Source organism: Ambystoma mexicanum, chromosome 4p, assembly GCF_040938575.1.
Source record: "Ambystoma mexicanum isolate Mex_15411 chromosome 4p, UKY_AmexF1_1, whole genome shotgun sequence".
NCBI lineage: Eukaryota > Metazoa > Chordata > Amphibia > Caudata > Ambystomatidae > Ambystoma > Ambystoma mexicanum.
In genome coordinates, this window is record NC_090927.1 from 1,217,147,046 (window position 1) to 1,217,173,851 (window position 26,806).

The following is a 26,806-nucleotide window of genomic DNA, read 5'->3' on the forward strand; positions in this document are numbered from 1 at the left end:
CCTGGATATCCCCTCATGACTCTGCTACACTACCAGCTCTCCACACAACTATGCTACATTCTCCGCCCTCCCATACCTGTTGGGAAGAGTGGCAGTGTGAGGTTAATTATCAATGAGGCCCTTAACGCTGCCACTTTAACTCCGTCTGACATTCCCTAATCCTCTTTTGAATATGCCACTATTCAACAACTCACTCCTTCTCTTCTCACTGTTCTGGCTCTCGGTAGACCCCCTGATACTCTAAACTCCTTCCTTTCTGATCTGAACCTTCTCCTTGAGTCACTTCCTACCGACATCAACATTGTCCTGTTGTGGGACTTTAACCTTCCCAAGCCCTCTGCAGCCACATGCCTTCAACTCGATTTGCACCTATCAGACCACTCTCTCTACTCCCTCCACAACCAGCCTATCCACTCTGGTGAGAACTCTTTTGACCATATCTGTCTTTCCAATTCACTCTCCAGCTCCAGCCTCTCCATTGGCCCCTCTGTCGCTGTTCACTCCATTGTTCACTTTAACATCACAGTCCCTCCTCTTGGTACTTTTCCTATGCCATTTTCAATGACTAAGAGAAAATTCAGGCAGTACTCTCTTGTCCCTTACATTGATGATGTGATTTTAAGTTGATTTATACCATGCACCACTACCATTTCCATGGTCTACAGGCACTCCCATGGCTCTGTAAGGAACAGTGGGTAGGGATGGTTAGTGAGCGGCGAGGGATAGGATAGGTGTTGTGGTCATGAACCATGAACAACTGGTGTCTGTGCACGTGAGCTTTCTGGATGTGCTTTGTTTTGTGCACTGGGCTCCTGGTGTCGGGAAGGATAGCTTTCAGTGTTTGACCTGTTTATTATCTGAGGTGATTGGGTTTGTAGCTTGGCTAGAGTGATGTGCGGCTTGCATGTTTAGGTGGGTACCTTCACGAGCCCACTTGGCGTATTTTGCAGATGAGGATTGTGGGTTGTGTGGGAGCAAAGAGGTGGTTAGTGGGTTTTGAGTGATCTCTGGTTATTTTCAGTGTGTTATTGTTTCCCATTCTTAATATGTCCCTTGTTTTTCTTGATTTCTGGTTTATAGTTTGTAAAAACAGGTATTATATGGGTTTTGTGGTCTGCTCATGGTTCTTAAATGGTTGGTCTGTGTTTATCTCAGTGAGTTGAAAAGCCAGGTGTGTATACTTTTCCTGAAAGTGTGGTGGTCTTCTGTCATTCCTATTTCCTGTTAGATTGAGTTCCACAGTTTGGCTAGCAGATAGGACATGTTCTTCCGAATGTTTTCTTTCTCGTAGTGTCTTGTTTCTAGTTGGAGGTTGGTGCTGGATCTTAAGTCTCTTCTCGGCTGGTATTGTGTGATTTATGTTTGGATGAATTCAGCTCCTTGTCTTTGTAGTGATTTATGGGCAATGTGGAGGGCATTGAAGTTGTTGTGTTCCTTTACTGGTAGCAAGTGTAGACTTCTTAGGGCCGGTGTGATGCACACCCACTCCCTTTTCAAGTTCCTTCTCCTATTCTACAAAGCTATCCATGGTCTTTCTTCTCGGTGTCTGTTTTATTGTATCTCAGCTTACTCACCATCTCGTTCCCTCCAATCCTCCTCTGCACTCAACCTCACTATCCAATACCCTCCCCGTGTCTCCTCTTGCTTCAGCTTTTCCTCCCTACTCGCCCCACTCCACTGGAACCCACTACCAATACCTATCAAAGCCATCCCAACTCCTCTGGATCTCTTTAAACTTTGGCTTAAACTTCAATTACTTGCTGAAGAAGGGGTCATCCTCTTCCATCTACCCATCCTCCCTTCCTGAGCCCACCGCTCCCTTCAGTGATGCTTAATGTAATTTTGTGTATTCATATAGTACTCTGCTTTGGTTTGAAGCACTTGCCCCCTTATATTAATGTTACATGTATAAGTCACCTGTTTTCATATATATATATTGACTCACATTGAAGACACGTTCCAATATGGTGGAAGGCATTAGCCTAACAAAACAAAGATGACACGCACTAGTCAATCGAAATAGAAAATGCACTCTACAAAATGTATGTAAATACACAGAGATACACATCGATCCAGACAATCTGACGAAGCGCACAAGGGCGAAACGCGTAGTTGCCATTTTCTCTATCCATCCTTGTCCACTAATGCTGTAAAAAAGGACTTTGTCGGTGTTCATTGCAAAATCAAAGGAGGAGTGCCTCCGTTCTATATATATATATATATATATATATATATATATATATATATATATATATATATATATATATATATATATATATATATATATATAGATAGATATATATATATATATAGATGTGTATATATATATATATATATGAGTTATATATATTTGTTTTCTTTTGTTTCTTTTGTCCCTGGTATATGTGGCACTTGTTTACACCTCATAAACTGGCTCCCACTTCTCATCTTTGTGATATTGTACACGTACCCTTCATGGGAAATACTCTGACAAATGTGTTATGTTATGTTATTTTTTTTGCATTTATATAGCGCCTTATATACCATTGGTATGGTCTCAAGGCGCTGGTAGGTTGAACGCCCTTGGGAACCGAAGTTCGGGTCAGTAGAGAGAGTAGAGAGAGTCCAAAGGTGCGTGTGCGCACCAGGTATGTGTGCAGCTGGTGCGGAATTCATGTGGTAGCTGCTTCTTAGCGGTAGGTGTGGTGGTTGAGAGATCAGGAGTATGTGTTCGCTCTGGCAGGATTTATCCAGACTGAGTGTGGCTGCGTTAGGCCTGAGGAGAACGCCTGGCTCGGGGTGTGAAACCAGCAGTGTTTACTCAGGGTGATGGGGAGTGAGCGGGAGATGTTGATATGAGAACAGTTATACCGAATGGTGACATAGTATCTCTGTGTTCTAGTTGAGTGGTGGTGTAAAGAAGAGAGTAAGCGTGGGGTGTGGAATGGTATATGCTCTTTCAAATGTTCCCTGCATTCCAAAGCATATTATGTACGTCACGTAGTTCAATGCGATCAGGTCCGTTCTATGCATCTTTATTCATTTCAGGCGTTCAGGATTGTCCTACACACTCCCATCTGCTCGACACACTCACGCACTCTAGTCCACCTTGCGTGCTCTAGTCTATCCCTCATTCTCCAGTGTGCCCCACGCATGCACTTATGTATTCCATACACATGCACTCCTGTCTTCCCCGCGCATGTACTCCTGTCTACCCCGCACATGTACTGCTGTCTGCCTGCGCACTCATCCGCTCTGTATACTCATCCGCTCTGTATACTCATCTGTTCTGTACGGTCATCCGCTCAGTACACTCATCCGCTCTACACGCCTATCGATCTACACGCTCATTGATCTACACACTCATCTGGTCCACATATTCATCCGCTCAACATACTACTCGTCTGCACTACGTACTACTCATCGGCTTTACGTACTACTCATCCGCTCTACGTACTACTCATCCGCTCTACGTACTCATCCGTTCAACACACTCATCCGCTCTACATACCCATATGCTCCATATGCTCATCCGTTCCATGCGTTCATCCGCTCCACACATTCATCCGCTCCACACACTCATCCGCTCCACACACTCATCCGCTCCACACATTCATCGGCTCAACATGCTACTCGTCCGTTCCACATACTCATCCGCTCTACGTATTTATCCGCTCCACACACTCATCCGCTCCACCCATGTTACTGTAAGGCATTTCATTAAAACTGACATCACTGGTCTTCAAATAAATACAAATACCAATACATGCAAACAGACACAATGTCATTCACAGAGTCAAAGGCCACCTTCATTAACGTGTGCACTCAGGCCATACAACCATCACTGCATTGCCAATAACTCATGGTCACTAGTTCATTTCAGAGGGAGATAAGCCACATCCAATTTCCAGACTTTCATCGTGAGACAGCTGCTCACAAATGTCCTGCTCAGCTTGCTCTCGGGGTGGCAGCTTCCGTTATTGAGCCCCATAGAGAGGCCGGGCCCAAGATTCATTGGCAATCCAGCAGCAGAAAGACAGCTTCTAAAGGGAAAGAGCTTTGAATGGAAAGCAATCGTCCATCTTGGAATTGATTAGCGCATTTGTAAAACAAATCACAGCACAGATCCTTCAAAATCAATAGCCACAGCAGAATTTACAGCAGGCACTCCAGCTGGCGGAGGAGGGAGCCTTGGCGGCATCTTAATAGACTCCGCTTTTTCGGCGTCCCTCTTGTGTTGCTTGCTGCACAAATGAGATTTGGCAGCGCGCTTCTCTTAGAAAATGAATGAGCGGCCATTTTGTCACTTTGGAGCCCAATCTATACTTACAAAGAAATAGGTGCAATATAGATTTAGCTTGTGTGTCATTATTTTCGTTTTTGTATGAATACAATACCAGGGACACGCTGTCCATGAGTTGCTCGGTTTGTGTGCTGGATTTTGAATTATGTCTTTTCAATTCCTTTTATGTGGCACTTGGAAACATCGGCTGATTCGGTCGTTCCGCTGTCCTCCCGGAGCGGTGACCTCGGGCTGCTGCTCAACGATGTTGTCAATTTTTCCAGATGGGAGAAGGGGGCCATAAATATCTCCTCATTCAGTGAGGATGGATTATATGTATGTCACATGTTTCTAAAGTGCACATTTAGCTGGGAAGCTACATGGGTTCCATGTGTTAATATCCCTGGAAAAATATTGCCATACAAAATTATCGCCATATTTTTGCAAAAATATTAAGCCAAAGAACCTGTGGGGGACACCCCTGCAACCCCCATAACTTTTTTAATGGAGCGGAGGACACCCCTGAAACCCCTGGTCCTAATTACCCATAAATTATCCCAACTAATAATATTGCCTATGGCCTTACCCCACAACCATATATATGGCGATATTATTGGTGAGGATAATATTACCTGATACCGGACATGGTAGTGGCAACTCTCTGTATAATAGAGCATTGGCGAGGCGGGCTTGGTTGTTAACAGAAGGCCTGTTTGCTGGTTCTGACACCTAGACCTCGTTTATCCTAGACAATCTATGTGCGTTTCCCCAACAAAAGTGCCTTCCAATGTATTTATTTGGCTGGGTTTTTCGATAATCCTTGGCAGACTTATTCGGGTAAACTCTGAATCACCTGGTTTTAACTGCTTAGGCCAGACCCAACTTTCTAGAACATCCTTCTGAGTTTGGGTGGGAGGTGGTTTGTGCCTTAATGGCCTCAGGCTACATAAGAGGCACTCATGGTTGGAGTGCATGATCAATGTTTTGGGCCGAGGCGGGAGGTGTGTAGTGGCTTGGCTTGTGTGGGCAGGTAGGTAGGGATGAACGTATGCTTCAAGGATGACCATTTAGTGGTTTTAGCTAAGTCTACCATCTTCTGTGACTAGAGAGGAGAGCATCCCAGTGCCGCCTTGCACAACATACACACATTTGACCTGTCAGTGACCACTGGGGAATAGATGACCCCTCCACTGGTTGGAGGCAGGAATGATCATTCAGTGGCTCTAGCTGAGCAGGCAACACATGAGCCATCTTGTTATGAGTACGGAGGAAAAGAGGTTGGAGGACTTGGGGCGAGTTTGGGCGCTATTCACAAAGTCTTTCAAGAACTTGAGTGTTTGCCAATTCCATTTGACTCGCAAGTTGACAGGTCAAAAATTCACCCATGCTTAGTTTTGTATAGTAAATATTTAATTTCATTGTCTTTTATAATTGCCCCCACCCACTGCCTGCCCCCTGCACAGCAGCCCAGCAGTACTCCAATGCTAGCAAGAGGTCGAAGTTGCTTACAAGTCAGATTTGATCTCAATGATAGAAGCTGCAAGCAACACTCCAAGTCCAGCTTGAGCCATAACTCATTCCAACAATGCCCCCTTCCACCCTCGAACCCAGGCTCCGAAATGCAACCTCTGAATAAGCGAGAAAAGACCACACCAATGGCATATCATAACACGACGCATGACATAAGATAGTAACATTTCGAATGGGCGAGGGACCCATCTCAATATCTGTCCGACAACTTTGAGTATGATCTCCTGAGTCTAACTAAACTTTTATCGCCTGCATGAGCGCAGACCAGGATATTTTCCAGTTATCAGCCAATTCCTGAAAAGTAAATACTACCAGCCTCCAATCCACCCTATACCCCACACTCTCCCTACACCAATCAGCTCATTGTGACAAGCTCCATTTACACCAAACCTACCGATTTAGCCCTTTACAGTACTCTACACAGCCATGACACTCTCATCTAGTTTGGAACAATCTAAAAGCCACATCAAAAAAGTAATGAACTTGTCAGTCTGCATCTGGCCCCAAAATCCCCTCCCAACACAATATGTAGGCAGTCTATATGCTCTGCTGATGTCTAGTCCTGCACCTGTGGTTAGAGTATGGAATATGTGTCTCCCTACCCGCCTTTGGATGGGCCTGCATTGGGGAAATCTGTTATTTCCCACGCTTCAGTGGTGCGGGCAGGGAATGTATTTGGCACATACTGAGTTCCACAGGGTTGCTGGCACTCAAGGGAGCTTCTTTTCACATCATTGTTCGTCCGCAACATTGTTCTCTCACATCCCCATGCGTATGCTCTGAATACTCAGCGGAGGTTTCGCCTTGCGGTCCTCCTCCGCCATGCATACAATGCCAAGCTGGCAGCATTTGCATTGTGCCGGTTTTGCTTTCATAATGAATTCATCTTTTATAACGCCCTTAATACTGGAGACCAGTATAGATACTGCAGACCATGATTTGTACAAACCTCATCTCAGTGCCATTGATTATCCTTGCTACCGCTCTGGGGTTCCACTCCAAAGCAAGGAGAGCAGCATCTTCAAACCAATAATATCGGTAAGGGTCTTCGACAACTAGTCTATGTGCTGCGTTGGCTAGAGGAGGCAGCGCCATGTTATACAGTTGCAATTGCCAACATCGGGGCACTAACTGCACCCTTTTACATGGCTGCTTGTGATTGGAGGGCGGCTAGCATATGATTGATTTTCGGTTGTTTCAATTCATCGATCAACGTGTTGTTCTCGAGCAAGCCATCGGGTCCGCCGTACTGACACCTACACGAAGAAGCCATCAGAGAATATAATGGTTATTGGCAGGGATATTATTGATCCTGGTGCTAATGATTTAGAAATGATGTGCTGCTTTGTTAACTCGCTCAGTTCAGGGAAGGTGGGTGAAGGGCTACACAATGGACTTACTTTTTTGGGCATAGCGTCTGCGCAGTTCCAGCCACCTAATTGCTCGTATGTGACTGAAGTTCATTGATTGAGTTGTATGAGACAAGCTATTACAAAAAAATGGAATGAGTGAAAGGCTTTGAATGATTCGCCACCCAATGGTATTCCTCTGGGCCACCTTCTACTTCTTTGCTTTTACAAAAGGGGACCAGCCATATGCAAATAAGTCTGGTACTGCAACTAATGGGAGCAGTCGTACCCGAACTGCTAGACCACATCTCTTCTGTATGGAGACACAAGCAACCATAGACATGTTTCAGTCTTGTTTGGCTGTATGTGACATGCTTCAGATGAAGGATCACAGTGCTCCTCCAACCACAGTGCCCTAAACAACGGCTCCACAGGTTGCATCCCGCCCAATGTGTGTACAAGGCACACATTGGCACCGAGCCAAACAGGCTGAGCTTTGCCACCGACAGTTCTATCAGTTTGATCTTTGACTTGTGGCACTTGTAAGTATCGGGAATGGGGCTAATGGGCAGGGGGCTTGTAGGTGACACCTTCTCATTTGTGTGTAGGTTGCCCCAATCGAAGGGAGGCTGACAGCAAGAAAGCCTCGGAAAGGATTGTCAGATCGTGTACAAAGTGAGAAGAAATCAGAAAAGCAACCGAAAACAGGGCATTCTATTTTGGGAAGTGTGCAGCCTGCGAGTGCTGCTAGGTAGCCCTTCAGCTGATCCACTGGAGCCAAGGACGTCATCTCACCAAAATGCCAGGGATAGCGGAAGTGACATCACACGACCCTTGTCCTCTGATGACATAACAGGAAGTGATGTAATTTGACCCCACCCCAAAGTGATATCGCAGGAAGTGAAGGAACACACCTTTCACCCGTTGACAAAACAGGAAGTGACATCACATAGCATTGTACACTACGAACAATATGGTTATGATATCACTTTAATGTGATGTACATTTCATACAAGAATGGATCGCCATAGTTAAGATCAGTTTGTATAGGCCCATATTACCAAATTACTGTGATTGCAAGCAGGCAGTCCATGACCAAATGATAGTGATGTGTTATTATATAGCACTTATTTGACCTCAGAAGGATGAAAGGCTGAGTTGAGGCATTTAAGAACAGACTAAATCAGTGACTCACCCCCTGAAGTGCGCCTGAAATAAACCTTTAATGAGTTTAGCAATTATTGTATAGAATTCCAGAAAGACACATTATTTGGTATTCTGATTCTTTCTTATTTAGGGTCAATGTTGAAAGTGGTAGACTTCTGGCACTCCTGTTCTTATTTTTCTTCTTTTTTAAGGGCCTGAACAAGAAAGCCAGCCACTCCAGAAGTAAAGAGCCACATGGTGCTGGCCACAGCCCAAGACATTGCAGTACAAAAAGAAAAAAAAACTTGTTTTCTTTGCTTTTTTTTTTTAGAGGTCTCAAGGGAGACCACAGAGGTCGCAAAGGAGACCTCAGAGGTTGCGGTTGTGAACTCTGGTGACCCCTAAATGACGTCCCTGACTGGAGCATTCTTTCATTGGTGTCCTAAAAATGTCTGGACATCTTGAAAAACAAAAACGAATCTATGCTCGTTCCCACACCATGCACCCAATCTGCAGTCACTGACAAGGACTTTCCGTTCTTGCACAAAATGTAGGCAACAAGCAGCAAACATTGTCATGCAAAGGATCCCTTTGGAAGGCATCATTCTCTGGTGATTAAAAGGAATTTTCTTATTTTTAATGTTGGAAATGCATCGCAGTCTAGGGGTAGCTTTGGTGGTAGTGGCATCAGAATCACGGGGCCCGAAGCCAGCAAAATGCTCTATGTCACGAAATAGTAAAATAGATCGAAACCTTGGTAGAATAAACAACAAACACCTAAAGCAGTAAACAGCGAAAGATGTGTTTTTCTGCAGAAAGTAAATGGTACATTTTCTTTGTGGTAAAGAGCGACTTTTGGCATGCCTTCATCATCAAGTCATCTTAGCCTTCCAACCTAATACATTTAGGGTCTGAATTACCCTAAATTTCTTTCTATACTCCGTCCTGTTCTCTTCATTCCTCCTGTCTTTTCAGGCTGAATGTCCTCCGCACCCCCTGTGCTCAATCCCGTTTTCGTTCTTTTAAGCTCCTGCTCCTCTTCATTGGAACATGCTCCCCCTGTCTCTTCGTTCCATTACTACTTACTCTTTGTTCTGTTCTTCTTTGAAAATACTCCTGCTTCATTGCCCTTGATTATCTGCTACCGGAAGTGTTTGAATTGTTGACAACCGCTATGCATCATTGATTTGTACCATTGTTTTTATCTGTGTAAAGCGCTTTGGACCAAGGCGCTATATAAAGTACAATAAAAATGCAAATACAAAAAAATTGTTAACATGGGAAAGTCGCATTGAAAACATTTTGGCCAATCAGGCCCTTAGTGTGAGCTAAAGCTGCACGGCACATCTGCCGAATGTGTCTCACTATTCACATTTATCATTTGAAGACCTGCACATTACGCCATTCCAATAACCATTGATTTGCGGATCATATGCAGGTTAAATTGACTCACAACTGCTCCATGTTAGTGTTCAACGTACAGTTTATTTCGCTGACAGTATATGCCAGGGTCCTCATTTACAAAGTGGTGAAAGTTAACTCCCCATCTCTGCTCTCCTCTGTTTTAGATTTGGCTATTAGGCATTGGTTTTGCCCCGCACAACTACTGTGTTAGAGTAGGAATAGAAGGAAGGTGTGGTGTGAGGAGGGGTACAAAGTCTGTGGGAGTTGTTCGGTTATTTATCCAACCGTGGATTGACCATGGTTATGCTAATCCCTATGGCCATTCTCACTTATTATCTGCCCCTTCCCACCAGAAAACATATCCTGCTGGGTTCTCTTTGGAGCTAGTCCCATCCTGCAGTATCATCACATGTTGTGCTGCATAGAGCCTGTGAGTGTTATTTCTAGGCAGCCTTAACAGAGTTAATGACTTAACTTCATCTGTAACAAGTGCTTTCCCATGCCTTGATAAAAGCCCAAACCATTGGCTTTGCCAGTGATTGTTTTTTACTTTAAATGGGTAATTAAAAACCCTTTAAACCAATGCGCATGTAGATATGTTGCACATGACTGTTTAATTAACACCAAGACAATTTGGGAAATCTTCAAATGATATAAGCTAAAACCTGACAATGCTATAGAAGGCAGCAGATTATGCGGGATAGAACATAGACATTCTGGGCCTGATTCACAGAAGTGATTTATAATGGTGCAATGCTGTAGGAAAATGCTCTGTGAATCAGGCCAAAAGGTCTCTGTAGGACAGGTGAATAAAATGCTGACAATGGTCTATGCAGTTTGAAAGCAATTGCTACGGAATTCCCTGAGGAAATATATAGGGACCGATTCATGGAATTTTTAGCATGGAAAAGTGACTTTGCACTGCTGACACAAACCCTTGGATTCATGGAACTGTGCAAAGTGTCTTTTTGCTGTGCAAAGTGACTTTGCACGGCAAAAGGACACTTTGCACTGTTCCATGAATTGGGGTGTTTGTTGGCAGTGCAAAGTCGCTTTACACCAGTGAATAGTCCCTTTGCAGCTGGCAAAAGAATTCCATGAATCAGGCCCATAGTATATCCTCGAACCCTGCGCGGGCGTCTCAGCCTTGGAATCGGAGAAAGCCGTTCCGAGCTGCCAATAAATGGTGCTCCATAATTTGTTGTTAACTGATAGGGGCTATCATGGGTTTGCATTCTACACGTAGGCCTTATTACAGAAACAGTGCAAGTGCAATTTTACACGGCATTAGCAATAGGGCAAGAAATGCTCTAAATGGGGAAGCAAATCTACTTGTTAAACCTTTGGCATCCATATTGACTGGGATACATGTACATATGCCCATATTGCGAGCAAAAAAAGCATTTATTTTATAAATGGTCCCTGTATCATATTTAAGCTTTCCCATCATCTGTAAATGTAGCACGGTCCTTTTTGGCCACTTGTCCATGCAATAAACAAACAACAGATGTTTTCCCAAAAGCACGTAATTAACATGGGACTACGTGCAGAATCTTTCACACGTCCTTATTCATGTAAGGAGAGGGGCCACAGCCTTACACGATATCTATTCTCCACAATTTAGCCTACACTAATTTGAACGATACCCACCACCCCTCCTTGCAAAGTGACCTAGCTTACATCCTGTGTATCCCTTGGTTTTCCGATCATTGATTGATTGATATTTTATTTCTATCGCGCTCGTACACAAGTGTTTCAGAGCGCGACAAGGCAAGGGAGGGGAACAGGGGAGAACAAAACAGTGATCTTACTAGGCCCAGTGACATTGAGAACGCGCAAGTGCATGGGAGAGGGGGAGGGGAAAAGTGCATGGAAGGAGGGAGAAGTGGAAAGTGCGAAGCAGAGGAGAAACAGATAAATAACAATAAATAAATAAATATATTGCACACATTCTTGTTACTCTACACGTTTTCTTTTTGGTTTTTTTTTAATTTGTATGGTGCTTGAGCCACAAATATGCCAAAAACATTTTTACAGAAGAAGGAGAGGGAATGGGGCAGGGGGGCACCCACTCTTTACCCCCTCTAACCCTTCCTCTCCCATCCTTGCTTTTTCTCTTACCCTCCCACTCACACACTCTCTCACTCATATCTCCTCTTGCTCATCATTGAGGGCACCCTCTGTCAAGGGCTTCCTCCCCCTCTCTATTCCCCTTGCACACCTGCATCCCTTCTCACATCCTCCCACAAAACTCTGCACTATCCTCCTTGCACCATGGTGCTTATGATTGCAAAATGCACAGAACAGCAGTAAAGGCCAAAACTATTGGCTTTGCCAATGCATGTTTTCTCATATCCACCCAGACCCTTGCAAACAAGTAAAACCCACTTAATAATATGACACTACTGCTGAAAACCCGCCAAACTTAAATATCCAGCGTTGCCACAAGGCCCAACCATTTTGGTTACTGCTTGCAATCCTTGATTTAAAAAAAAAATCCTCCACCCCCTTTTGAAAGGTAATTCTAGGTGGCAGGGTGCCGACAAGCGACAAGGTGCTGCATGTGGTAATCCCTCAGGGCACCCACATCAGCCACACGGCAACACTTGCCTGCATTCTGGCTGGCCAGGACTAAGGTACACAAAAAGAAACGTGCCTGGCAGAGCGCAATGCTGCCTGTGCCTCATTTACAACTTTGCATCTGTTGTGCAACCTGTGACTGTCTATCTATATATAGAGCGCCATGGGACCACTACGGTGGTGATAGTGCGCGGTACAAATATCCTTTAACGTTAACATCTATCTATCTATCTATCTATCTATCTATCTATCTATCTATCTATCTATCTATCTATCTATCTATCTATCTATCTGTCTATCAATCTATCTTTCTGTCTCTTTTTCTATCTATCTCTCTATGTCTCTATCTCTCTGTCTGTCTATCTCTCTATCTATCTTTCTATCTCTCTATCTATCTATCTATCTATCTATCTATCTATCTATCTATCTATCTATCTATCTATCTATCTGCCCATCCATTCATGGAATTCAGCATTGTATTCAGATGGTATTCCAGCCCTCCCCACAAAACCCAAGTGAAAGATTACAGCTGCCCAGTAACACAGCTGTGTCTTAACCTGTCTCCTGAAATAGAGGTGATGTTTTTGGCGGCACTCTCCACTGGGAGTGAATCGCATATACAAGGCCCCCTGATCTGCATAATTTTAATTCCCACCATAGGTTCTGACCAGTAGTGTTGCACAGTTGCTTAATGGCTTCAATGGATACATCCATATTAGAGAAATTCGTCTGCGCGCACTACAATGTGTGCACCGGTTCAATGGATTGCGCCAATGCAAATATATATTATTTCAATATATTTTTGAAAGGGTTGAAGTTTGAGTTTGACGAAAAGCTTTTCTGAAATTTCAAACTGTGGCTTGATGGTTGGGCGAACAGGTGTGTTTACAAAGTTTGCACCCGCTCTTGCATTTACATTTAGCATCTTCTGTAACATTCACATCATTGCGTTGGTAATAAAAAAATATCAAGTGCCGTAGTCCAGACGTCAACTGCCGTAGTCCAGACGTCAACTGCCGTAGTGCAGACGTCAAATGCTGTAGTCCAGACGTCAAATGCTGTAGTCCAGACGTCAACTGCCGTAGTGCAGACGTCAACTGCCGTAGTCCAGACGTCAACTGCCGTAGTTCAGACAAGAGTTCAAAGTCATTCTTGCTAGTAGGACAATGGAAGTTCTGTTTGAAAACACACATAATGTTGACAACGTTTCATGACTTTATAACCCGGCCGTCCATATGATATATGTTGTTGTTGCAGTGATGATTATTGGTTTAGGAGTGGGTGCGCAACATTTGGCTCTCCAGATGTGTTAGACTACAACTCTCATCAGCCTGATACCGAGTAGTCAATGGTGAGGGATCAGGGGAGTGGTAGTCCAAAACCTCTGCAGAGTCGCAGGTTGCAGACACCTAGATGAGAGAAGCTCAGAGTGGTAATCCTTGGCAGCCATTTACAGTCTTCTGTCAATATCCTGAAATGGAATGCAATGTTGTTTATAATCCATCTGCGTCTGCAATTAAAGCTGTGCATCTTTGGCGTTTAACCACAAACATTTCTGGACCATGCATTGTTTGATGACTTTGTCATAATTAGTCACCCCGCATATAACCACGGATGCGCAAGTTAAAGAAGGAATTAACATCTGATTAAATGTCCTGATATTCGGGTAAGACGCTTTTATTTATTGCGGAGGCTCCATCAGCTAGCAGTTCTGTCTGTAAATGGCCTGCAACTGGACTTGTCTAGAGTCTAGCGCAATTGTCGTATTTGCCTAGGGTTGGGCGACCGAGAAACGCCTCGACGCGTGATGACTGGCTGTAGCCTGTTGATTAAGATCGATGAGAAACTCTGGGCCACTTCGTTTTTTTCTTGTCCAGTTTGTGTGAAGAAAGCTTTTGGATCTATTGTATAAATTCGGGCAAGACTGCACTAATGATTGCGCTACATAATGTTTGGAAGATAGTTGAGGAAAAATGGGTTCAGGGTCAGCTGGCTTGATCAGTATGTTTTTTTGTATTTGTATCTAATCTCATTCCATTGAAATGTATATACTGTTTGAGAAACAATCTTGTGTATACTTTTTTTTAGAGTTGGTATGTTTTATGTATATGTGAAATAGTTCATTTGAACTAATATGCACATTAAATAAAATTAAAATAAAAACAAAGAATTCATCTCATCTGCATGGGTATGGCATTCTGCACCAAGATATCTTGGAGGACCATACAATGGTTCCAGGTATTGCTGAATAAAATGGTGCCAGATGGTAATCCTTGTGGTGCCTCAGCAACTCATGGTCATATGCTGTGGTTGGTACTCGCCCTGTTACTTCCTTTAACGCTGTTCATATTGCTCATCTATCTCATAATTGTAAATTAGTCGCCACCAATGTTCATTTTCCTTAATATCAACAGCACAATAACCACGCCCTCCCTCCCCGGGGACATAGTCGTCCGGCTACCTGCTTGCCTAAACAACACCAGCATATCAAATTCCAGAAATACAGGAGAGATTTCTCTGTGTGGTTGGAGGTGGTTCGAGATAGACCAAAGCTTGAAGGCACAGTGGAGCACTACTTGGGGGACATTAAATGCAGGAGCACCAGAAGCTACAATATCAGCAGAGTAGAATCTCAGCGATACAAGATGGATAGAAAGGACCCGAAAAGAGGACTATTACACGCCAGTGCACATCAGAGTGTCCACATCTCTCTTGCCCTCCAGGAAGGTCCTGGAGACTCTGCCACAAGGCTATCAAGACTATATTGCACTGATAAACCCTAATAAGGGTGAAAGCGCAGGCCACCAGCAGATTTGAAACCTAAGTACTTAACATCAAATTCATTGATCCAAGCGTGTGAGGTAAAATGCACACAACTAGCACCAGAATAGTAAGTTACGCCAGGAGTAGTTTAATACTCATTAAAAGACCACCTACCAGTTCAATTAAAAAGTACAGCGTTGGCACACCTCCCACTGTGGCTTCTAATTGTAAGTCTATGGGGTCAAATAAACGGGCTTGATAGCTGAAATGAACCCAAGGAGATTGGCTCTGTTTTAACTTCTATGACTTATGTGTGGTCACTGGGGGGGCGGGCTATGTAACCACCTCTGCCCTTACCTTCTCTTGTTAAATTCTGTTATTGTGTTACTTCCCCTCCCTGAATCTGTGAATCACATTGTTGATTTTTTTTTTGTTGTGCTGAAGCACAAAGCACGTTTCATGGGTTTGTATCTTGCGCAATATCTTACTCGTGGTTCAGGGGGTAATCAAGCCAACACATGTGGAAGTTACTGACTGATTAGTCATTGTTGTTGCAGAAATGTGTGATAATCAAGGGGAAATGATGGAATTCAAAATTCATGAAGAGTTTTTCCACTTTTTATAGCACATTTTGAAGACTTTGGTTAAACAGGAGTTTAAGAGTATTCCCTTCACAAGAGAGTGACAAGTAACATCTCTGACTTAGTCCTGATGTCCCCTTCTCATTCCAAGGGTAAGGAAGGAGTAAGTCAGAGCGTCCGCTGCTAACTTCTTTGGGAGTCACCCCAACATATGTTGATTCCCTAAAGGGAAGGTTTCTGGTCCCCACTGGCCATTGAGATATCGATCCACCGCTTTAACATCGTCAATATATTGCGGGTTCTTTCTGGGGCTCTGGACTCATTGCAGGAGGTTGTGTTGTCTGCATTAGTGACATCGTTCTCATACACTACTCTTGTGCAGTATCTGGATGCCGTAGAGACTTCCGCCACTCAATCAAGTGGTGCCTTGTGATTTCATAAAATTATGAGGTCTCTTTTAAGGACTGTTCGCAAAAAAATAAGATTCAAAGCAAAGCTGGTGGAAAAATACATCACAGCATGAGGTGATTTTCGATGCGTGTTGTTATCTAAGTCGGATATAAAAAGAGAGTCCCCACCACATATGGAGAAATCTCTGAAAAAAATGTCTTCCGTTTTTTTATTTTAGGGGGAGAACCCCAACCCACACCCATCTCTGTTTTAAAATGTACCTACTTACCTAACCAAGTTATTTTGACTGACTGATTAACCGATTCGAATAAGAAAAAATTGAAAGATTTCTGAGTAGGTGAAATTGGATTCAGTGAAATCTATGGTACCGCAGAAACACAGACTGCTTCCCCTGTCTCCATCTTGCGCATCGCTGGAAATTGGTCTGTGCCGAGCTTGAAGGGCAACTGACACATTCTCTTCTATCTATGCCTGTCAAGTCAATGTGAAACGGTTCACCCATACCCAAGAGGAAATGGGTGCTCACTGTGCCCGACTGGCACTGCACAGAACAGAGGTGGCACTGCACAATTCACACTCACCGTAGGCTTGCTGTGGAACCTACGGCATCATCAATGAGCCAGGTCGCATTCCTTTTCTTTACTGAGGTCTAATTCTTCATGTTCCCTGGCTGGTTTGCGTGCGCATGCGTGGCTTTGTGAAAGCCTGTGCTGCTGATGCCAGGGAGAAGGCCCCAGAGCTCTGCGTGTCCTGTTTTCCTGGTTTCTGGGCGCAACGGGATTGGTACACTGTGTGCAGTGTTATTGGCCAATGTCCACTCTGGTACCACTGTTCTCCATTGTACTAGTGGAGCACAGTGACTCAGGAGTGGATAGCGGTGAATAGCACCAAGCACATAGCTTCTCCTCCATGTCGCGATTCAGATGCCATCGAAAAGGGGACCTTGCCAGGTTCTGACATTTGCTCTGTTAAAGTAACACTGTCTGCATTTACTCTAGAAGGTACTAAGGCTGCACAAATGCATCGATTCAAGCAATGTTGGTTCCGTCATCTAGAAGTGCAGGGATCGTACTCTTCCTGTGCGCTTTGTTTCCGTGCTTGGGTGAAGTTCAGTGTGCAAGTTTGGTCTACTTGGAGCTCTGTGATACCAATCCCTTTTAGGTAAATTACTGCCCAGAGAACATTGATGTTCACCTCTCAGGTTACACCATTCCATGAATAACTCGGTTATCCAGTGCTGTTTTTTCTTTGGATTCCGGCACTGTTCGCTTAAAATGAGAAAAGCAGAACTAAAAGCCACAGAGGGAACAGCACAAAATCAGTCATGGATGACATGCTCATTCCTGGAATGGGGAAACACCAAACCTATGGTAATAGTTCTTTATGTTAGGGGTGTGCAAGCTGTGGCTGTCCAGATGTTTTGGGCAGCAACTCCCATGATCCATCACCGTTGACTATGATGGCTAGGGCTGATGGGAGTTGTAGGCTAAAACATCTGGAGAGCCAACGTTTGCGGACCTCTGCATTAAGGCACTGCCCAGCAAGAATCCATGCCTTGCATGCTCCAGATCAATCCACGAGTTTTTGGGGAGTTAAGGGACAGTGTCTGTTGCTGAATTCTCAAGTGTCTGCTGCCCACTCACTCTGTGTGTAGTGTTTGGAAGACACCCCCTTTGCATATCTCCCTAGGCTGTTCCAGTGCAACTCTATTCCTTCTCCCGCTTGTACAATCTGAAATTAAAAAATATATATATAAGGGAAATGTGCTAACAAACAATATGTGTCCCTACATGGTTAGTGGGTCTTAGTGCTTTCCTCTCTCAAAGATTCACATTTTAGCAATTAGTGTTTGCCAACCAGTTTGGAGAGTGGCTGGTATCACAGAAAAGCCAATGTACAATGTAGCTCTGCCCTGCAGTGTAAAACAGAGCACTGTGGGTAGATGTGTACAGGCATTGCCCTGTAATGATGCAAGGCACATGAAAATGCCCTGTCTTTGGTCCACCCACATTCCTTTGAATCCAGCGCAATGGTTTGCTTTAACAGGTGAAGTGTCTTTCTGTTCTTTCTGTCCTCTTTGTTTTTTTTCTCCTTCTGCCTCTTTCTCTTTCTGCTTTTGTCTCTTCAATCTCCTCTATTCTTCTGTTTCAGCAAAACGATATTAGTGAAAGTAATTGATGATGAGGAGTATGAGAAAAACAAGACCTTCTACCTTGAGATTGGGGAGCCCCGTCTGGTGGAGATGAGTGAGAAGAAAGGTGGGGGACCGGCTCGGAGGGCCGAGGCTTGAGACCCAAGTACCTCTGAGTGGCTTTCATCCCACATGGATGCCTGGCTCTACCCCATTCATTGACTCTGATGCACACATTCATCCCCCTATGTAACAAGGCAGAATCTTTCATGACTGGGAATCCAGGATTGGCCGGCTGCCATCCAATCACAGCAGTAGCACTGAGCCCTATTTTCCAGTAATGGAAACTGTGTTAATATGACAGGGTTTTGTCGCACACAATGGACTGTTCTATGGAATGTTTTGAAAGCTGGTACCCAATCCAGAATAATTTGTAAAGTGTAAAACAATTAAATTAGCTCACAGTACTAGACAACTGATTCTGAGCCTTAAGATCCCATTGGAATTGCTCGTCTGTGAGCAGAGGGCTCTGGGTGTCGTTATGTCCTTATGGCAAGCACTCCTAGGAGAAACAAGGACAGGTGATATTTTTTTTAGGTTATTTCTGGTTCTTGACACTCGTTTTTCTAAAAAGGATTGGCTCATGGGAGGGAACGGATTCCCCGTTACGGATTGTGCTTTGTTACATACTGCAAGGATGCTAATGTGCTGCAGCTTCCTCTGCCCCTCCCCTTCCCTTCCCCATGACATCACAATAACTGTCCATCTTGGTTGTGTCTAATGCATGATCGTGTGACTTCACCCATATGTTTGCCTTTGTCTTGTGTCCCTACAGGAAGTGCATAACCCTTAGAATACTTGACCGTGAGGAATATGAGAAGCAGTCCAGTTTCTTCCTTGTGCTGGAGGAACCAATCTGGGTGCGCAGAGGACTGAAAGGTGTGAGAGTATAACAAGACAAACCAGCGAGAACCAGCCCTCTTCTCTGTTTGTGTCTCCCTACTCTCACACTGGCTCTCTCCTCTCTCTCGGCTTCCAATATCTTTGCAGTGTCTCTTGTGAATCTTCTTTTATTTGTTGGGATGAACGTGTACTGGGCCGGTGTCCCATAAAAGTGGCCTTCCTGTTCCAATTAACTAGCCCGGATGGTCAGGAAATATTTTGTAAGAAATGTATCCTCAAGCTCACAGTTGGCCCCTATGCAATGATGCTTTAATGTTAAGATCCGAGCTGTCCACTCCCTCACCCCCCAAAAGCAGGATTCATAATACAAAACTAACCCACGTGGTTCCATTTCTATGACACCAGGTTTCTACCCCTAATATTTAATTTAACAAACAAACTCATTCTGTAAGTGTAGTCTTTGCTCATTTTACTCGACTAATCTACGAACGCGCACAAGATTGTTAAAGGAAAATCGTGTGTTACCTGATTCTATACCACCATCTTAAGAAAACAGGCAGGACACACAAACATTCAACGCCATGAAGCCAGTCGAACAGTTAAACACCATCGCTGGCATGTTCCAGACTAAGGCTTGCCAACTTGTCATTCGTACAACATGCATCACTCGCTAACCAGCATTGTCAATAGTGAGGGATCATGGGAGTTGTAGGCCGAAACATCTGGAATGTGACAAGCTGGTGTCCTTTGTTCTGAACTGGTGTAGAGTGTATTTGTCTCAATTTAACTTGATCAAAATGGTCTGTGACTTGCAATAAAGGAACAGAAGATTTTAAAAAGAAATTAGTGGTATTGTAATCAATCAAAATAAAACACAATGTATTGGCATAGTAAGGGCAGTGCATTTTTAGTGATCACTTAATAAAAACAATACAAACATGTACACAGGAATATAAAAGGCAATTTCCTAAAAACAGATCAAATCCAGTGCACCAAGTTTTACAGCAAACTACGCAAGCGGGATTCGACACATTCCAGCATCTTAAACATGATGTTCCCCAGTCTACAACAAACATAATCAAGTACTGACGTTAAAAAGCTGTGTTAGAAAGTCCAAATCCTTCACCGCTCAGCTTGTTCATGGGAGGAAAACAGTCCTAACAATACATTTTTACCTGGTCCAAGCTCTTGACAAAGAGATTGCCGCTGTCAGGGTCACCAAAGATGCCATCTGGCCTCACCGATCCTAGATCCTAGCCAGCCATGGTGTGGACAGGAGTACAGAAAGTGTGCGGTGGCATTTCTGGGTATTATGGGCTGTGGCAGGTAGGTTGGTCTCTGCCTGTTCTGCACCACACCCACAGGCACCAGCCAGTGTCCGGAGTACATCAATGTATGGTGCAAAGTCATGTTCTGCTTAGTACTCTAGATATCAGACATCCATAGGGATATGAGCTACCTGCATCAGGTGACTATCCTCCCATCCCTTTCTAGATGTGTCTCTCAAAATGGGCCTGTCCTCTCCCACACCATTCTCCGGGCTGGCATACCTTTCTCCCATTTCTTTGCAAATAGCCCCTGGGTCACATATGTAGACCACCTTCTGTTAAAAGAGCACTTCAACCTTAAAATGTCTTAGAGAACCTCTTGTTAAAGGCTGCACATGGGTTTAACGAGGGACAAAGCCACAACAAGCAGTGATTCAACAGCTACATGTGCAATAATTGCCATCATCGCAACCTCTGCCTCTAGCCGGGGAGAACAGGATGTTTTTGCCCCAAGAACCTCATGTGCAGATTTCGTAGCCATGCTTCCCAGTTGGGTTAAATGATGACATTCCCTCCACAGGTTGCTCCAAGGATCTCACACTTCTTTGTGTTTGACACCCTACGCTTCCTTCTAGCAAAATCTAACATCAAGATAATCATACTCAACTACCTCTTCGAGTCCCCGACCCAAAAGTAGGGTTCATCCAGAAACTAGCTTGACAACTGAAAACTATACACATAGACTTGGCTGGGTTCTCTCTCAAGTACTTGATCCTGCATTCATGTTCAAACGCTCCGGAGCTTCATTAATTCTCGTTCAGTTCTAGCTTAAATGACTGCGGATCTCCAAACAGCAGTCTCAGCATCCAGGCTCTATTCGGCATATGGACATCGATTGGGCTCTGTTCTGTTCTGCTCTGTTCCCGGGGTGGACTGGGAACCAAAAGAGAGCCTGGAAATAACGTTCAAAGTGGCTTCATGTTACACATTTTCAGCAGGCCCAACCCTTTTCCCATGAGACAATCACACAAAAGAGCCCGAGCGTGCATGGGCCTTCCGGGAAATCTCTAGGGTTTTCTATAGGTCAGTCCACCCAAGGCTTCGTCTCCCGTGTGAGGGGCAGATCTTAAGATAGAGACTGAACAAAGTCAGGAGCAAGACACCGCCACCTCGTGTCTCCATCGAAAAGGACTCAGTACATTTTGCACGCATCCCAATACCACTGTGAAATCTCAAATAGCACTAGTCAAGGACGGAATTACCCCTTATCCATCGGGGGCTTCCCTCAATAGCGGACAGTTGACCAGATCAAAAGAAGATCTAGGATCTCTGAATGGCAAATATGCCCCTCTTTTCATCACTGCATACTTGCTAATCAGAGCATACAGATTGGAGCAATGCTCCACAGTTCTAATACTATTTCTGAATTCAGCCTGGGCCCAATGTATTGTTACGTTTCACTGGTATTGCGTCCTTTTGCCGACACCCGTTTTTCCGACGGGTGTTTTGGAGCGGGAGTTTTGGCCAAAAATGTCCATCGAAATGTTTTGCGGGTAGTGGAAAGGGTAAATAAAGGGTTGGGGGTGAAGGGAAATTAATAAATAATTAAATTAAGGGGGGCTCGAGCGGGGCCCCAAAAAAAAAAAAAAAAAAAATTCTATGACGTTTTTCGCCAAAACTCCTGTGGCAAAACACCACGTCTGAAAAAAGGGGGTCTGTGAAATGATATGGAACCAGTTTCATTTAGCCAAACCTCGACCTATTCAATATTGGTTTCCCTTCATCTCTGGCTTGTGTGTCAAGCAAGGATATAAGGCATAGAAAATCTCCTTTTTTAAAAAAAATACTGGCGCAGTGATCGCACTAGACCACGAAGGAGGAACACGCCTGCTTTCCAAAACTGCCTGTATACCCGACGAGATAACGGTAGTCCCCATCTCTGCGATCAAACATAAGAAATCAATTAGGACAAAGCATCGGCAGGTGCACTTTCGAGCACTTGCGCAACACTTTCACTCTGACCAGCCGCAGATAGACTTTGCAGCTGTCAGAACTCTGTTTCGGCCACAGCAATGTGGCAATGCGATGAGGGCGGGATCTTGCATTTAAAAGCAGGCGAGGCAACACCGGCTGGTTACGTGCACACACCAGAAACTTGGGAAGCCACAACTTTAAGTAATTAACGTGTTGATGCGCTTCAATATAAAGTGTGAATAGACATTGCCATTTTAATCTGGCCGGCAAATAAAAAGATTTTCAGAACTACTTTGCAATGAGTCACTTTAGCGAATACTGCGACTAAATCCACAGGGGTCCCAGCGGCAGCCTTTCATAGCCCAATCATGAGAGATCCTTTCATAAAGGCAGGGGCGTTTGCCTCTGGTCGTCACAAGCAACCCTGATTGAGTCTGAAATAGTCTTGCGAGGCCTTCGAACAGAAAGCAAAGCAAGCACACTTTGCAATTAATGAATTTGGCCAAGCCGCTAAAATATGTTTGCCTCAAGCTGACAAGTCGCCTAAACTTTAGGATATTCGAATTCATTTCTAAGTAGAACAATTAAAACACTTCTTAATTGTAATTCATGTCACAATTTTTCCAGTCCAAGAGGAGAGCAATTAAGAAAATATGGTTTTCAGAGGGACAGATGAAAATAATTGACAATTTATATGATGTAGTGTAAAGACGTGAGCATTGAAACTGTGCCTGTTACCACTGCAGTTTTCTCCCGGCACTGGGGCTTTTTTTTCAGAATGGATGTTCGCTAGGTATCGTGTCATGCCTCGGTTTCCGGACATAGTAACTCATGGCTGGAACTTACTATGTTGTTTTTTCCATGGAAGATTGCATAATGATTTCACATCATTAAACATATTGGCAGACAACATGGCTACAACGAAAATCAAATTTAAACAGACACATTAAAAGTATTCAAAGAGTTTCACATGTTTCAGAACCAGGTTTTGCAAGCATTCCCCCAAAAACCTATTAGATTCAAAGCAAGAATTGAAGCTAGAAAGGGGTTTGGGTTTGCTTACCCCCTTGCTTGTTGAGAGTGAGGGGATCTTAACATCGGCCTGTCACTTTTATGAATACAAGCATAGTTCCCGCATAATTGTACTACATTAAGTCAATTGAAAGAAGATCCAGCAAGAACTTCTAATGGAGTTCATCTACAATGAGGGATTTGATCAGCAAACCCTACCTGAAAGAATGCTTAATCCAATGACCAGTAATCCCGAAACAATTAGCTGAACCCCCGACATACTCATCTGACTTTCAAACTCTTGCCTCCCAGAAATCTGCACTGATTACTGAAACTCCTGTGTTGTCGACAGCGGGCCATTGCCCTGTGACATGAATGCAGACAGAGCACTCCACTGGGTAAGCTGAAGGCATCTTCTGAAAGTCTGCAGACCAAATCTTTCTTTGCACTAGAAGAAGAACCATTAATGCCACAGCACATGTCTGCGGCCCAGCCTCAGAGATGCGCCAATCAGTTGCGTTGTCTGAAAGTCTCATGCCATCAAGGGGCACATGAAGCTTGTCAATCTGTTTTGCCGGTGTGTCATGTTCATAATCAGAATGCCATAACTTCATTATCAGGCCTGGGCCAAACAGACTCCTGCAATAGCGGGCATCCCTCCCGAGTCGGTTTCAAAAGCTAAACAAGTTCTTATGACAGCTTGATACTAGAATTTAGGAAGTAGGTTACCTGGCAATTTGCAAATAGAAAATCAGAAGGAACGACTTCACTATGCCAAACCAAAATCATATTTTCCTTTCTGGCATGTCCACTTTCCCTTTAATAATATATCTTACCTAAATATCAATTTTCTTATATCAATCATGGCCAGGAATAAAGGGTTTGGAGAAGATGACTTACTTCCTTCTTCTCCTGGTCATCAGTGTTGGGAGTTCCCGTTGGATGGGAATTTGGCTGTTGAAGTCATTCTTGCCCAGAACATTATCTCTCAATGCGCCCTAAGGGATGGCGAAGGTATCGGGGTGGAGTCCATCTGCAGTGAGGCTCTGTGATGCATGTTCTTGGAGTGGGCCTTTTGCCTGCCGGCATGCGTTGCCAACTGATTATTCTCCCATAGTGTTTATGTACTCCTCTTTGGGAAGTCAAATCACAGCAGATCTCCTCCTCTGCCTCAAACCACACCCAATCTGAACCACCACTGGGGAAGACATCTTTAGGTGTAATTGTGGGCACGTTTAATGATCTGGATCGATGGCTCCGCCGCTTGACTGCCATTTCACTACCAGCAATACAGTATGCCCTTAACTCATCCGTCTAAGTATCGAACAAGCATGGCCGCCGCATTGAGTAAGTACCATTTGCCATGGTATGGACTGCAGTTCCACTGAAGGAGTGGGATTCTAAAAAGCAAGCGGTCCTGACGTAACATGAGATTTGCAGGCAGTCTTTACAAAGAGTGACAGGAATTTCAGTTGCAGAGACTGCCTCTTTAATACGGCGTGACTCAACACAGGGCGGGCTGATCAGCTGAGAGGTCGGTGCGAACAATATGTAAGGAGCAACCACATGTCTATTGTTGAAGGCTTCCGGAGTTGAGGTCAATTCACTTGTGGCAAGGCAGAAAAACCACAGCATTTTTGCCACTATTTTAAGACATGGAACCCACAGTATTGCATTGGAGGCAGTGCTTAGTGGCCTTTTACTCTTGTAGTATTTGGGGAAGCCATGCTACCATATGTGATCCAAAGCGAGGCGCTGGACACGTGGGATATTGGTAAGATTCCTTGCCATTGGTTGATCTGCCTCAGTCCGATGATAGCTAAAGAGGCTCCAGAGGGCAGACCCACAAGCAAGCTCCCTGTCCCGGAGTGGACAGTTGTGGCATGTTTCTGAGACAATGAACACAACCCTGAAAATGAGGCAAAGGCTCGATGTGCACCACCTGTGCTGGTGAGTCACATTCATCAGGTTGACTCAAGCCTGTCAGATAACGCCAGATGACTGTGGGATTGGCGTCACATACTCTGATTGGAATGTTCAGTATCCGTATCAGCACAGGCAGGTAGCGCCAAATGAGTGCTATCAGGGAGCACAGAAAATCAGACTCACAATGAACTATTACTGTGATTGCGAAGCAATGATGGTAGCTATAGCTGGCAGCGTCACTCCAACTGAAACATATAGAAAAAGTCTTATTGACAGAACAAGCCCCGTTCATTGTGGTTGGACAAAACAGACTTTTAAACAGTCACTAGAGGTCAGTGTGAGTTATGGAACACACACAGTGTAAGCATTTGGGGCACGTTGAAAAGCAGAGAAAAAGGCCCAGTGGGCAGTTAGAAAGCCCAAGCGATGACCGGCACTCGCAAAGGGACAACAGAGGTGGTGGAATGTTAGGAGTGAGTGAAATTCCCTCCATCTCCCTCTTGCACCTCCAGGATCAAGAATCACAGTTTCTTTCTGGGTGTCAACTTACAGCTGCCCCCCAATCTCAGAGAACCCAGTGCTCTTCCACCTCGGTAGACGCAAAGAGACTGCCGTGCTTGACTGTCCCTGAAGACATCAACACCGCCAACACCCTCATCTCCTTGAGACCTCATCTACTTCCAGCGTTCCTCCTCTGACATCGGCTGGGAGGATAGCTCAAGGGCAAAGCGCTCGCCTTGGAAGCAGAACAACGCAAGCGACCAGGTCCACCCTTAGAAACCCCTGGGTATTAAGCACGTTATAAATAACCAATTATTATTATTATTCGAAAACGCCAGAGAGCCATTATCGTCCTTCTACTACCTACACCGGGTAACACATATAATACAAAGCCTTCAACACCATCCAAAAAGCTCTCCATTACCTGTGGCCCCTTCTCTGGTTGAAAACGTGCAGCACATTCCTCATGAGAGAAACTTTTGCTCACCCTTTGCCAATATCCTTCAAACACCTCAATACTTCACGTCTTGAACTGTTAACAAATATTTCCCCATCTTTTAATAATATCACGTTTTTACATATAGTAACACTCCATACCAGATCCCAGCTGCTTCTAAGAGCTTGAATAGTTTGTGTTATTATCACACAATGGACTGCCACTAAACGTATGAACTCTGCAAGGATGAAGGGCTCGGTGACCTTTCCCAGGATTTAAACCTGTAGCTGCAGGTTGAACACAAATGTCAGAGACGAGCGCTTAACTCGCTGAGCTGCCTTATTGTCTAAAGGCATCTTGACATGAGAAGTAAACAGGGGTCCCCTTGCATCCTTGCTCAACCTGCTGGGGTACACAGAATCAAAGTGTTCTCAAATTGGCTTTGTTCTGTTGTTGATCAACTCAATACTGGGAAGGACGTACAATGCCAACATCGCCTGCTAAGTCTTCAGCTATAGACTGCATGTCCTGGCCACACAGGTTTCAATATCAATTTCCTATTTGAAATAAATAAATAAATAAATAGATAGATAGAGCAATCTACTGTTACTGAAAACAATTACAGGGAAGT

General features: G+C 44.2%; 1 protein-coding gene across 7 annotated transcripts in view; it reads left to right on the forward strand.

Annotated features, from left to right (window-relative positions):
• The window catches only part of SLC8A1 (solute carrier family 8 member A1), a 1,145,942-nt gene that overhangs the window by 801,753 nt on the left and 317,383 nt on the right, over positions 1–26,806 (forward strand). For 6 of the 7 annotated variants that reach the window (XM_069606868.1, XM_069606869.1, XM_069606863.1 and 3 more), the window contains exon 3: positions 18,177–18,283. In XM_069606868.1, the coding sequence (XP_069462969.1) occupies positions 18,177–18,283 (107 nt within the window). Of the gene's footprint in view, positions 1–18,176; positions 18,284–18,991; positions 19,096–26,806 lie in introns of all 7 variants that reach the window. The other variant, XM_069606866.1, reaches the window with a different exon arrangement.